This window comes from Cyprinodon tularosa, unplaced genomic scaffold (genome assembly GCF_016077235.1).
Source record: "Cyprinodon tularosa strain WSP-4 unplaced genomic scaffold, ASM1607723v1 ctg294, whole genome shotgun sequence".
In the NCBI taxonomy this organism is placed as follows: Eukaryota; Metazoa; Chordata; class Actinopteri; order Cyprinodontiformes; family Cyprinodontidae; genus Cyprinodon; species Cyprinodon tularosa.
Window position 1 is genome coordinate 240371 of NW_024039001.1, and position 15595 is coordinate 255965.

A 15595-nucleotide genomic window follows, 5' to 3' on the forward strand; every position below is an offset into this window, starting at 1 on the left:
TAAAGAAACACACTTTACCATATTTTCTATGAATGCAACAAAACTAAAACATTTTGTTAAAACTTAGAAAGATGGATGAAATGGACATTAATTCTGAAGCATACTGCACCCCTTTATATGCACTTTGTCATTTTATGTTTAGATTATCATGACCTGATATTCCCAATACCTCAATGTACCTCATGCACTTTGTATATTTGAAATAATGTTTAGTCCAACATGTGTGTGTACATATATTGGTATAATAATAGTTAAAGAAAACAAGCATAACGTTGATTACGATAAAAAGAAATAGTAAAGTTTCTCCATCAGCAGCTGTTTACGCTGTGAGTGAACGCCTCTTTTACGCTGTGCTGCATCATCATGGAGAAACAGCTGCTAACTGAAGCGAGCACATTTTAATGGGATATAGTATATCCCATTAAAATGTGCTGGAATCTAAAACCTCATTATTGGTATATCCGATATACCAATAATGAGGTTTTAGATTCCAATTAGAAGCAGAGACAATTGACAAGTAAATGAACTATAATACAGATTACCTATCAATAAAGAATCAACTGAATTCTTTTATTTGACTTCTGCCTTTTAATTGCTTTGTTACCATATATATATATATATATATATATATATATATATATATATATATATATATATATATATATATATATATATATATATATATATATATATATATATATATATATATATATATATATATATATATATATATATATATATATATATATATTTAACTGATGCAAAGCAGGTTTAGTTCTTGTTTGCGTTTTTTTTTTTTTTTTAAGATTTGAAGATATACAGGACATTTTTTTTTTCTGAATTCCAAGATTCGTAATTGTCTGTAAATGCACTAAGTGCAATAAAGTTTTCTTAAATATCTTTCGGACGGAATCTATTACTGTGGCAGCGTCCAGCTGTAAGGCTCTGAGCCTTTCCCCTCCTCTCTGCTCCCTCTTAGTTTTTAATGGTTTATTATCCATTAATAATAAACCATAAACGGAGCATTGTCTCTAAACCCAACCACCTCAAATTAAAAACTAAAAACCTGGTCGGATGGTGAGCTGAGCTACGGGCTGAGGAGGGAGACACTTCAAGTTAAGAAACATAATCGGCCACGTTTATAAATCCTAAAATCAATTATTTTGTTCACACATTCATTCAAATACTGAACTCTTAAGAACTCAAATAAAATGGTTTATAAAGTTCTGACGGAGTTCAGCGCATGCGCAGGCCCAGCGAATGGGAACGCCCCTGCACCGCTGTATTCGTTCCATTGTGGGCGTGGAAACTGATTACGTCACACACATTCACAGATTTTCTATGAGTGAAGCTTTACTCAGCCATATCATTTCCCATACGGACAGCGTTGCAGGCAGACTGACTGCACTTTTATCAAACTTTGAGAATTACCCAGAAGGACTTAAACCAACATCAGAAATGGCTTCTTCTGATCAAGGAATGAACAGAAACATCTCCATCTCCATTCCAGACGTGGAGGAATTAATCCTCCCACAGCTGAAGACATTATCTCCAGCAGAATGGACCCTGCTTTTACAGGGTCAGAAGGATTCGCACATTACTGAAGTCCTGACAGACATTCTCACAAACATATTTCAGAAATTTGTGGAGCAGGCGATGATATTCCTAGTTCCAACGATTGAAAAGATTAAGGCTACTGAAACACAGCCTGAAACCATCGGAAAAATCAACGTGAAATTGAGCAGCCAGATCTCAACAGAATTTGCAAATGTTCTTCAAGTTACACCAGATTTCAGTGCTGAGGGAGAAATGTTAAACGCATTGATGGAAGAGGAGGTCTCTGATAAAGTTACATTGCTGGTAAACGAGATCATAAAGACCCCTGAGTTTTCAGAGGAACCAGCGGTATACGTGAGCCGATGCTTCGGTGACCTGAAAAACTTTAGAAAACTGGTTTCAAACTCAGGTCAATGTGTCAGAAAATATGTGAGCGGAGTCCGTTTTAATTGCCCGGAGAGATACTGGCACTCGTGCACAAGAAAGAAGGTTTCAAATTTGGCTTCAGGCCAAGAAGAGACTGCATCGCTCTCTTCGGAGAAACGTGTAATGACTCCGTCCTTGCAGGAGTCCGTGAGCAATGGCGTCGCTGATATAATTGTGAATTCCAGAGGAGTCTTACATGAAGACGCAGAACCAGAACAATTGGTTAATTCTTTTGAAATAGCAGAACTGTCAGAGGAAATCAGCAAAACGATCATAGAGGAACTCAGTTCAGCTGGAAAACCACAGAGCCCTTCAGGTCAGGGCGCTTTTAACAATGAAAAAATCGTTCTTATCCTCAAAAACATTTTCCAATCAAGGCTCAGAACTGGCAACTCAGATGCAATCGCCAAACCTGAATTCTCCCAGTTTGTCAAACGGCTGTTTGAAAACATGGTGGCTTCTCTGAAGAAAGCTTTACTTACAGGTGACACAAAACTGGTAAAGCTGAACTGTTGTGAATGGAGCCAAATCATTTTCCCTGGATGTACACCGGACTATTCATCATCAGAAGAGGACATCCCAAATACACTGGACTACAAGGACACAAAATACATTCCCAAACCAGATTATCACGCCAAATCACAAATTGACGTCTTGTGTGCAGAACCTTTGGAAAATCCATTTCTGAGTGACATGATCCAAGAATTTGCAAAGGAACTGACTGATCAGTTATACGCAGACCTCACAAGGGAGTATTATAGTAAAATCCCATCTCCTCCAAAAGGAAAGTGGCTGTCAGATTCTGTCATCTCTCTAAAGAAAACTAGAGTCTTCTCTGGGCAGATCCAAATTTGCCCTGAAGTTTTTTATGCCAGAACTGAAGAGGAGGTTAAGCTGTTCCTTGGAAAAGTCTTTCTTTGGATAAAAACAGAAGAAACAGAGGGGATAAGTGAAGGAGACAAAGTGTGCAGCTTAGTCTCAAAGATCGATGATCTGGTGGAAACATTGTCGAGTCAAACGAACAGCCCAGAAGCCAGTGTTTTTCAAGAACTAAGGCCGAGCACACCCGAACCCCAAAATGAACAAGACACTTTTCTTTCCCAAGAATCAGGGTCCATTAGTACCGTGACCGACAGCAAACAGGACATCCCATGTACATCGGAGGGAAATGCTGCCCGGTCTGCATCTGTCTCTAGTGATTCCGTTTTTTCTTGTGAAATTAAACCGTTTGATCTGCCCAGAAAAAGACCAGAAACGTTTGATGAGAACAAACATTTGGCTTTCTTTGTAATGGCCTCAGTGTTCAGGTGTTCAAAGAAAAGAGGTGGACCCCTGACGTCACTAGAGATAAGACAGAGCTTATCCAATATGTCGGGAAAGAGAGTGAAGAGACTTGCAGACCTGAGTAAAAATGAAGAATTAGTAAAAAAGGTTGTTACAGACATCTGCAAACAACTGAGAGAGGAGTTTGGCTCGGATCAAGCAATATACAGTGCCATGATATCACACAGTGTTTGTCCAGTTCAGACTGCAGTGGTAAAATATTTAAGCAGTCATCTTCCAAAACCCCGAAACTGTAAACCTAGTATCTTTGGGAGATTTAGAGACATTTTTAAGGGCCTGTTCGGACAAAAGTGAACCTCTAAGAGCCTGTAGATGAAAACTACAGGCTCGTCTGTCTGTCTGTGTGTCTGTCTGTCTGTCTGTCTGTCTGTCTGTCTGTCTGTCTGTCTGTCTGTCTGTCTGTCTGTCTGTCTATCTAAGTGGTTTTCTCCAGGTGCTCTGGTTTTTCCATAAAAAAACAAACATTAATCTAAGGGGGTATTTTAAATATTCAACCTCAATGGGACGGTCACTTTAAAAGCAACAAGAACCGTTTTTTCATACCTGTTAATGGAAAGCTATGGGTTTGGACCTTCAAGCTTTCCCTCTCTGGTTCTTTTTCCTGAAAAGAGATCACTCTTGACAAACTCTTTAAATAACACTTCATTACGTATATGTATAAAATAAGCAGGAGACATGACAACAGATTTTGATAGAAATTGTAATCTTACTCAGACCAAAAAAAGTTGCTTAGAGTTACAGAAGGAAGCTGCTTACCAACCGGGCTCGCATCTCGTGAATTCACAGTTAGAGAAGCATTTTATACAAGTCCAGTCTGCCACATCATCACATCATTACATCATACATGTTAGCAGATGAGGAGACATCCATGGCTCCAGGCCTATCACAATATTACATATTGTTCTTAGCTTAATCAGTTTTTAAAATAATATAAAGCTGCATTGGATTTAGAAATATTTTCGACAAAAAATTACAAGTTAAATAGTTAAGATAACCGCACAGATTTGAATTCTCAACCTACAACCAAGCAGAGTTAGAGGTGAACCAGATGTTGTGGACTTCTTCAAAATGTGCATTTTATTGTTTAGACTTGATGAAATAAGATTTAACTGTAGATCAAATGTACGATGGAGAGCTCCTCCTCTTAACAGATTCCTTTAGTTTTTTTTTTTTTTTTCAGAATTACCTTTCTATAGATCTTCAGCAGCTGTTGGTAAAGTTTCAGGTTTAATATGTAAACTATTTCTATTACTGTTTTGCAGCGTTTGTGTTTGAGGATAACTGAAACAAATTGAGAATAATCACCTCCTGTTGGAGAATGTTAAAAAGCAGATTGAAGTATCAGGTTTATAGATGTGGCAACATTATAATCCTAATTAAGGAGGCAGAAAGGAAACAAGAATCAAAGGCAGATCTTTAAGTTATCAGGCTCCTCTCCTGTGGAACCAACTACCAGTTTTAGTCCGTGAGGCAGACACCCTGTCTACTTTTAAGGCTAGGCTTAAAACGTTCCTTTTTGATAAAGCTTATAGTTAGAGTGGCTCAGGTTATCCTGAGCTATCTCTATAGTTATGCTGCTATAGGTTTAGACTTCTGGAGGACATAGGGACCCCATTTCATCATTCTGCTTCATTTTCTCTCTACTCTCCCATTCTGAGCATCTGTTAGTTCAATCTCTAACATTCTGCTCTCTCTGCTTTTTCTCATAGTAGCTTCGCCTCGTCTGTTCCTGTTTGGCTGTGACACCATCCTGGAGAGAAATATCAGCTGTGCTGCTACCATCAACACATTTGTTTATAGATGCTGGAGATCAACTGGTTTTCCTTAGATAGAAAACTTTGAATCAATTTGACTGGATGATCTGGTTGAACTGTAAAGTGCCTTGAGATGACATGTGTTGTGAATTGGCGCTATATAAATAAACTGAATTAAATTAAATTCTAGGCTTCATTTTAAAATGAATTTAAACAGTTTTAACTTTATTTATTTTTTATTATGAATTTATTTTTTGTATTTACCATGGATATAGATAACTTATTGGTGTTTTAAAAAAGCAAATAATAACAAAAACAGTGTACTATATTTTAGAAACAGACAATGCAGACAGTTCTTCAGCACTGACAGCAGATGGCGTACAAACATGTTTATGTCTGCTGATTAGGCCTGTTGCAAAAAGTCTTTGCAGGCTAAAGGAGATAAAGTAAACGATGTCAGGACAAGTACTTGACTAATATTGTTAGTTTGAGGCTTGTGTATACATTTTAATAGTCCAATATGGCTAGGCCTCATTAAAGAAACACTATGTTAATGAGGTACAAGGAGGCATTAGACCTATACCTTCAAAGTGTAGAGGTCTACAGTACATATGCATGTAACTATTTATATTATCAATCTTAACTTTAATCTTTAATGAAAAAAATGGATGTATTTTATGTTAAAAAAGATTATATTTGCAGAGTTTTGTCTTAATGTACGGTATTGTTTCAGCAAAGAGTATCTTGTTGAGTCTGTGCACTGTCATCACTGTTACTATAAGTGATGATTCATATTAGTTGACAATTCTTTCAATTATCAATTAATTCTACTTCCTATAGTCCTTAATAAACACCAACAGATCTACTGTTTCCTAATAGTAAAGTCAGCCGCACTTTTGTTAAAAAAAAAAAGTAAATTCCTTATCACAATAATTACTAAGTGTGTAAGGTTTTAACTGTATCGCAGCCAGGTAACTGGGTGACGATACGAAGAAAGTCTAGTCGTGAATCTCTGCCAACTGGTCACCACCAACCCGTCCATGTTTCTAACTGCTTTACCCCGGTTAGTGACACATCCACTGAGAAGCCCACTCTGGTAATTGGCAGCTCCATAGACAGAAACGAGGCATTAGAGACACCAGGGACCATAGTCAAATGTTTGCCTGGGGCCAGAACGGGCAACATCAAATCCTACCTAAAACTGCTGGCTAAGGATAAGGTTAAATACAGTAAGATTGTTATTCACGCTGGCGGTAATAACACCCTGTAACACCGATCAAAGGGCACTAAAATCAGTGTTGCTTTGGTCTATACGTTTATAAAACAATGTCGGACGCTGTAATTTTCTTTGGTCTCCTCCCTGATCTGACCAGTGATGACAAACTTTCATGTTTCTTAGTCTTTTAAAGGAAATAGGATTTTAATCGTATTTTTAAAGTCAAATAAAGTCCAATTTAAAGGAAAATCTGCATGTTAATCTAGTTGAACTAATCAGAAGAATCTTATCCTTTTGTTATTTTTTTAGAGGTAATTTATCTTTAGATTACACAATATATTATTAAAATCATAAAGTCTTTGAATTAGTGAGTTTAAGTGTGGGTTATACTCCACTGCATCAACTTACATTGACATGGTACTTGATTGAAATAAGAGTGATTTTAAAAAGGGATGACTTTAACTGTAAACGCGTTTTAGATCTTCACTGTGGGCTCCAGTTTTTGGGAATCCTTTGTGAAATAAACCAGCGCAACATTTGAAATATCTAATTAGATGAAATGATTCAATAGGAAAACACAAAGTGATCAGTTTTCTCGGTTTTTATCCAAAAGGGAAAAATATATATATTATACCATACATCTAAACCTTAAATCTTTGTGAGAAATGACAAAGCATCACACAGTTCAGTGTACAAGTTGTAACCACACCTGCAGCTCACAGGAATGTCAATAAAAAAATAAATAAATGTAAATCCCTTTATCGTCCCGCAATGGGGAAATTCATTCTCTGCATTTAACCCATCCCCTGCAGTGTGGGACTAAGGGTTTTGCTCTGGAACTCAGAGTGGAGGCTGTGGGGATCAAACCAGGTACAAGCATCGTTCTCAGATCGCAAGCACACTGCTCTAACCACTAGGATGTAGAAGAGCATCTTATCAAAAAAGATGGGATTCAAACCCACGTGTGCAGAGCACAACAGATTAGAAAACCATGGCTTTAATCTCTCGGCCACCTCGTCTCTAAATTAGAAAGCTATCATACATTCCAGTCCAGCTCCCCTTCACATTTACATTCCTTGGTGCTCAGGTTTTGGCCACAAGTTGTGATATTAAAGCGTTGTGTTTTATTAGCACACCTTCTAAGGATTTGTCAGACATCCAGAATGATCTATATGATATATATTACATTTAATGATTTAAGAGACACATTTAGATTTATATATATACTCTACAAATATGACCAAAAGAATTGTATTGAACAATTAAGAAGCTTCTCTCTGAAACTCCAAATACAACCCAGAGCTAAAGAAACACACTTTACCATATTTTCTATGAATGCAACAAAACTAAAACATTTTGTTAAAACTTAGAAAGATGGATGAAATGGACATTAATTCTGAAGCATACTGCACCCCTTTTTATGCACTTTGTCATTTTATGTTTAGATAATCATGACCTGATATTCTCAATACCTCAATGTACCTCATGCACTTTGTATATTTAAAATAATGTTTCGTCCAACACGTGTGTGTACATATATTGGTATAATAATAGTTAAAGAAAACAAGGTGTTTTGCTTCTACACAACTTTGTTTTAGTTTCTTTCAATAAAATATGTAGATCTTCTCTGCAATAAAACTGTAAAATTTGATTTATTTTGTAGCACAGCTTTAGAGATAACAGGAAATATAGAACATTTTAATTTTCCAAAGAAGTATCTGAAGCTGGCTGAAGATGTAAGCTGCTAGCTGGAGGAAATGTAGATGGTTTTGAACTTTTCTAAGACGCTGATATCCTTCTCCAGTTGTGTCATTTTCTCTTCCAGAAAGATCCTCTCTTTTTTCTTTGTCACGGTGTCTATGACAAAGGGAAGGAGCTGATATTCATGATAGACTTCATCCCACTTCTTCTTCAGTCCCTTCAAAAAAAAAAACGCAAAGAAATTTTAACCTTAAGGTTCTTCAAAGGCTATTATTTAAAAAAAAAAGACATAATTCTGTCTTTAAACCCCTTTGACTTCAACAATCTAATTTGGTTTTCTTCATCGGAGACTTTATATGGGCCTAAGGAAATTTAGTTAACCTTTAGTATAGCTTGATGCTCCTCTTCTGATAGGCGTTCCCTGGTGTTCAGCTCCTTTACAAAGCGCTCGTACTCCTCCCTAGCCTTTTGTTCAGCTTCTGTGCGCTGCTTCAAGTACGCAGGTACTTCACCATAATCCTAGAGATTGAAGAAACATCATGCTTCACGATCTGCTTATGTATCAAACTGGGCTCTGAAAACCATGATTTTGCAGTTAATATAATCCTTCTATAAGCTTTATTGCTCATCTTCAGACTCAGGGGAATCATAGACAATTATTTTAATGGAATTCTTAACTGAACCATCTAGCAGCAGGTTGGTACTCTTTAAAAGCACAAGGGGGAGAGAAAAACAAGCAAGCCCTGAGCTAGGAGTGCTACTGTATGTATGTAGGCGACAAAAAAACCAAAGAAATATTCAGAGTTAAAGTTAACAACTCTTCTCTCTGTAGATTCTCTCAGGAGAGAGACACAGCTCAACATAGATGTTTGAGCCTACTTTTTATGAAAAGTCCTGTGAACCAAGGGTGAAACTTTGCGATGAAAGTTGGTGGGGACACTCTAAGGGTGGGGGCTGATGGACCTACAGTTATTTTACCCAAACGCTTTCATTATGTTTTTGTATTTTCCAAAAATGAGCTGAAACATATATTAATTGAATGCTTTCCTATTGTTGAGAACACAAGAGAATCATAACACACTGCAATTGATACTTAGAGAAATAGATAGAGATAGTTAGAAAAATGCCTTTTAGTGCATTATATATATATATATATATATATATATATATATATATATATATATATATATATATATAAAACATTCATATTTAAAAAAAATAAATAATAACAGCCGATTCCAATTCCAAAACTGATATATAATGCATCCCTAGAAGTAAAATTTCAATTGCATCCATTTATCCAGAAAAATATGGATATGCTGCATTTTGAATATAGGAAAGCATATTTTGTTCTTGTAAACTTTCTGGTAAAAAAGATTTATGAACCTCTTTACTAATATAATGATGCCAGAAACTAAATTTTACGGTATGTAAAAGCTCTGCAGTCTGATAAGAAAACATGTTAATTTTAACCTGTAACTGGGAGTCATGGTCCTCTGAGAAGCCAAGATTTCTTTAACTGGTAAAGAAGAACCAACTATGCTTTCTCAAGCTTCTTGCACTATAATATTAACTTGTTTAAACTTACAATCTGTTGCCCTTTCTGCGAAAAAAAGCTCTGTGTGTCTAAGGAACAGATTTTTCGGTGGCAAATATTTTTACTTTTACTCAAACATCAAATTAGCTGCTGGTTAATATTCAATGAGTGCTGCTGTGTGTCTCTCCTCCAACCACGTAACTGCTCCGTATGCAGTGAAATGCGACCACAAATCACATGTCTCAAAGCAACGACGTTACACCGAGAGACGGGACACGGGAGCAGCATGAGAGAGGGGAAAAAAAACACTGACTGAAAATGATCTGAACACAGATAGCTGCACCCAACCTCTGTTACCCTTGGCTAAAGTAAATGAGCGGAAAGGGGAAAAAAGCGGAAATTGTTGGTCCTTCAGAAAGTTACACCAGTGCTGTGAATGCATAATGGACGGCCAGTTTTACTACTTCTATAGGAGTGCATGTTTAGTTAGCAAAGCAACAATAACACCAGTGCTGTCTCAAAACAGAAAGTAGATAAACACACAGAAAAAATGGGTGAGGAGGAGTTTTTTTTTGGGGGGGGGGAAATGTACAGATAACCACAGAAGCACTGTTACTAAAAAGGATAACAAAAAGATAACAGTTACAATTGCTCCATCAGTTGCTGAACACAGAAAAGCTAGTTACAGTAAGCAATACTTTCTATGATATAGAAAACTAATATAGAATGGGCTCTACTGATAAAATAGACACAGATAGAGAAATAATCAGGCAGGTAAGTTACCCATAGAAAGTAACAGAGCAAAGTGAAAGGGTGCATTAAGGACAATACCTTTTTTCTGATGTATTTGGGGATAAGGCCAGAGTTTTCCAGAAGCTGTTTCTTTGTTTCTATGAAAGAAGGCTTAGGCGTCACTGGAACCAAATCAGTTTTCTGTGAGAAAACCTTCTTGGATTGGATCCCAATCTGTGGCTTGTCGGTCCGTAAAGGGGCTGGAGGCTTGTGGAAATGTTCAGGTTCTGTTGAATAGAAAACAAAAGCAGACACAGGTCATATTCCCATTAATAAGACAAACCCTTAGGAAAATTGGTATAGCAACTCACCCGCAGGAGGTTTAAACTGCTTTGAATGCTTTTTGAGGAACTTATCTGGAGACGGGAGTTCCACTTTAGGTGGTCCCATCGTCTTCATTGCATCTTTCTGTTTGGACTCTTGCTCAATAATCGCAGCTAGCCTGTTCTTGGCTTTATACCTTTAAAGGAGATTTCAGAAAACCAATTAACCATTAAAGCCCTTCAATCCATATTTATTAAGATTTTATGTGGAAAAAACTAACTTTTTATTAAATGACAACATTTGGGGCCAAAGTAACATACACTTTTTTGTCTGCTTTGGTTTTAAAGATGTATAAAAATATTCAAATTTGTATTTTAATTTTTCGTTCAAAGAAAAGTAATCAGCAAATACCATGATCCCACATGTGGAACCAGTGCAAAGCGTTATGTTTGATTTAGGACCACATTGCCTAACTGTGATTCTAATGTACCTGGAACCTTTGTTTGGCTGCAGATAAAAGTTGATTGATTTCACTGGTCAAACCTCTACTAAATTATTATTTTTACAAAGTCAGATAATAAAAAACATATCAAAAAACACCATATGATTAATTATATTCTCAATCGGTACTTGGATGGCCCTAAAAGTTTAAAATATTAGGATGAAATGCTGAAAAAGTTGGGGCAGAACTGGAAAAGCCAGCTTCCTGCTCTATATATTTTTTAAGTAGATTTTATTTTGTACATTTGTATGTACTCATTCCTGTAGTAGAAGTTTCATGTTTAATCTTCCAATTGTAAAAAAAAAATAAAAATAAAAAAATAAATAAAAAGGCATATTTATATTCTATTTAATGGGTATATCGTCGCAACAAACGCTCATTTGTCTTTTCCCATTAATTCCACAGTTTAAAATGGTTAAATATAAAGAAGAATCCTGCTTTGTTAACTAACAGTCATCTTAGTAAAATGGCAAACAGTAACCAGACTCAGTTGTACAGAAACTCAGATAAAATTACTCACCTCACTGGTTTTTTTACTTTCTCCTCCTCCTTTAGGTTATTGTACACATTTTCTGTTGGATCGAAATAAGACATGTTGGATGCCTTAAAACAGGGAAAACTGAACGTTTGTCTTAAAATCCCAATAGGTTGGTTGCTAGGCAGTGGAAGAAACACAAATGTTTGTTTTTTCTATCTCCATGGCAACTAGGAAGGAAACAGTAGAGGCGGGATTTCCTGAAAAGTAGCCAATCACAAGCAGTTTACCTTCTAAGTTGGTTACAAGGGGACAAAAGTTGATATGAGGGCAGAGAAACAGATCAAGAGCTGCTGCACACTACTGATGCCACCATATTAGTGTGGTACTTAGACAGTTTTATTTGTCATTTTGTATACACACGTGTAAAAAAGTCTAATATTAGTTGGGTACTGTTAACCTGACTCCGCCAGATGGATTTGTTCCGCATATCCATCTGGAAACCTTCCATTGAAGTAATTTTGGGAAGGGGCGAAAATACTGGTTAGCTGATTGGCCTATGTTGGTGATAGACGGGCCAAATAAACCAATCAGATCAACGAAGCATATGACGTACTAACAGAGCGACGACGAAAAGCCAGGCACAAGCCAATTGATAGATCAAACTCTTGCCGAAACCAGTCGGGAGAAGAGCAAAAACATCTTTTCCTCTGAGAAAAGCCTCCAGAGCAGTGTTTTGCTCTTCTTTCAGTGAAGAAATACTGTGTAATTCCGATAAAACTCTCTGGATAGCCACGCTAACGCTAGTTTCATCGGCTGAAGCCGCCATGTTCTTTAGACTGAATTGTCGCGCGTCGTTGCGTCACACCTCAACCCGCCTCAAAGCCAACGCTGATTGGACGTTTGTTTGGTGAGTGAAACATTGAAAGCTCGCGAGATGAGGATGGTCTCATGAGGCTAGGGTACTGTTGCAAAAACCATAGAAAGTTCTAACAAAGAAATAATAATCTTAGCACTATACTCTTTTGTTTCGGACTCATATATCACATCTTTTGTAGAAAACAGATTTTTACTTTATAATAACTAGACTAATTCTAGTTTAAAATGGAAAAATCTAAAATTCTGTTCAAAGTAATACATATTTTTATACTTGTACATAGCAATATATCATTAAAAAAGATACTGTTTGTGGAAAAATGTGTGTCTAATCTTCTACAAGAGATGTCAATAAATATCATTCTATTTAATTGGTAAACTGAAGATTTTGACTGTTTTAAGTTTCAGAAAGTAAATGACTACGGAACATCAGAAGTTTTAAACTTGTTTGTGACCTCAAATAAATAATGTTTGAAGTGATTAAGATTATGTCTGGCAACTCCTTGCCTTAATTGTTATGCTATTTTTTTATTTTTATTTTTTACATAAATGATGCATTTGTTTGCTCCTTCTGAACACCCTTTTTTTAATCATAAAAACTTCTAATTACGCCCTTCTAAATATGTTTTCACCTTTTACTTATCTGTTTGTATTTAAACATCATTATAGTAGGACTTAAATTATTTAATTCTCTTTAGTGATCATGCCTAGAACTTTATTTTAAATAATTTCCAAAAAGTATAAACCTATAGGATACAATTGTCATGGACTATTTTATTTTCTAAATTTAAAGGTAAAATACTACTTTACTGATACCCCTCCAATATATGAGTACTACTTATGTTATATTATAATGATTACGGTAATATTACTCTGTTTAATGGGAGCATATGATTTTCCTCCCTAAATGTATTTTCTAATAAAAAATTATTGTCGTTCAGAATCACAGCCTGGGATCTGGTTTGCTATAAATGGAAACCTTTTTTCTCGATAACCCTTACCTACATGAGGAAGGATATTAAAGTATTGAAATATATACAGGTGCTGGTCATAAAATTAGAATATCATGAAAAAGTAGATTGATTTCAGTAATTCCATTTAAAAAGTGAAACTTGTATATTATATTCATACATTACATACAAACTCATATATTTCAGATGTTTATTTTGTTTAATTTTGATGATTACAAATGACAACAAATGAAAATCTAAAATTCATCATATCAGAAAATTAGAATATTACTGAAGACCAATAAAAACAAAGGATTTATAGAAATGTTGGCCAACTGAAAAGTATGAACATGAAAAGTATGAGCATGTACAGCACTCAGTATTTAGTTGGGCCTCCTTTGGCCTGTATTACTGCAGCAATGCGGCGTGGCATGGAGTCGATCAGTCTGTGGCACTGCTCAGGTGTTATGATAGCCCAGGTTGCTCTAATAGTGGCTTTTAGCTCTTCTGAATTGTTGGGTCTGGTGTATTGCATCTTCTTCTTCACAATACCCCATAGATTTTCTATGGGGTTAAGGTCAGGAGAGTTTGCTGGCCAATTAAGAACAGGGATACCATGGTCCTTCAACCAGGTACTGGTAGCTTTGGCACTGTGTGCAGGTGCCAAGTCCTGTTGGAAAATGAAATCTGCATCTCCAAAAAGTTGGTCAGCTGCAGGAAGCATGAAGTGCTCTAAAACTTCCTGGTATGTGGCTGCGTTGACCCTGGACCTCAGAAAACACAATGGACCAACACCAGCAGATGACATGGCACCCCAAACCATCACTGACTGTGGAAACTTTACACTGGACTTCAAGCAACGTGGATGAAGTGCCTCTCTTCTTTTCCTCCAGACTCTGGGACCTTGATTTCCAAAGGAAATGCAAAATTTACTTTCATCAGAGAACATGACTTTGGACCACTCACCAGCAGTCCAGTCCTGTTTCTCTTTAGACGCTTCTGACGCTGTCTGTGGTTCAAGAGTGGCTTGACACAAGGAATGCGACAGCAGAAACCCATGTCTTTCATACGTCTGTGTGTGGTGGTTCTTGAAGCACTCACTCCAGCTGCAGTCCACTCTTTGTGAATCTCCCCCACATTTTTGAATGGGTTTTGTTTCACAATCCTCTCCAGGGTGCGGTTATCTCTCTTGCTTGTACACTTTTTTCGACCACATCTTTTCCTTCCCTTCGCCTCTCTATTAATGTGCTTGGACACTGAGCTCTGTGAACAGCCAGCCTCTTTAGCGATGACCTTTTGTGTCTTGCCCTCCTTGTGCAAGGTGTCGATGGTCGTCTTTTGGACAACTGTCAAGTCAGCAGTCTTCCCCATGATTGTGTAGCCTATAGAACTAGACTGAAAGACCATTTAAAGGCTTTTGCAGGTGGTTTGAGTTAATTAGCTGATTAGAGTGTGGCACCAGGGGCCATCAATTTTGAACCTTTTCACAATATTCAAATTTTCTGATATGATGAATTTGAGATTTTCATTTGTTGTCATTTGTAATCATCAAAATTAAACAAAATAAACATCTGAAATATATGAGTTTGTATGTAATGTATGAATATAATATACAAGTTTCACTTTTTAAATGGAATTACTGAAATCAATCTACTTTTTCATAGTATTCTAATTTTATGACCAGCACCTGTATAATATCTCTGAAGCGTACAGTTATACATCGATGAAGCAAGATTCGCTCCTTCACTACACTCTTATTTCCGACATTCCAATAGGCACTTAAAAAACAAACATTTTTTTTTTTTTTTAATTTTATTCCACAAAAAAAAACAAAAAACAGAAGTCATTAGAATTTTGGCACTGTAAGTAATCATGATTAAAAATATATTATTATTTGGTAAAATGTAGGATTAGAGTATACTACATATTTTATCAAGTGAAATGCAGATGAATGTTTAACTTTAAAACATCCAACAGGAAAATTTTTGTTTTCAAGAAGAGACAGTAAAACATGTTTTGTTAGTCTGTTCTAAATATTCTGTTGAGAGAAAGATTTTAGTTAGTCTGTTACAAGAAAATAAATTGCAATTAAATATACAAGATATTTTGGACAAACTTTCTACTTCTTAAATGTGTTTTTTTATTTATTTAATGAATTACCTTAAAAACGAAATTGATAGAAAGAATATACGATTCATTAA

The 15595-nt window shown here is 36.2% G+C and overlaps 1 protein-coding gene across 2 annotated transcripts; it reads right to left on the reverse strand.

The window, feature by feature from the left end:
* Positions 1-7927: 7927 nt before the first annotated feature.
* On the reverse strand, positions 7928-12146 carry enkur (enkurin, TRPC channel interacting protein). Of its 2 annotated transcripts, XM_038291116.1 has the most exons (5): positions 11614-12146; positions 10639-10787; positions 10367-10554; positions 8380-8517; positions 7928-8215 (listed from the first exon to the last, which is right to left on the reverse strand). In XM_038291116.1, exons 1-5 carry the CDS (start codon positions 11685-11687, stop codon positions 8042-8044), a joined length of 723 nt encoding a protein of 240 aa, XP_038147044.1. In that variant the 5' UTR covers positions 11688-12146; the 3' UTR covers positions 7928-8041. The 2 variants fall into 2 exon arrangements, with proteins under 2 accessions (XP_038147044.1, XP_038147045.1); XM_038291117.1 differs by lacking the exon at positions 8380-8517.
* Between the last annotated feature and the right edge of the window lie 3449 nt (positions 12147-15595).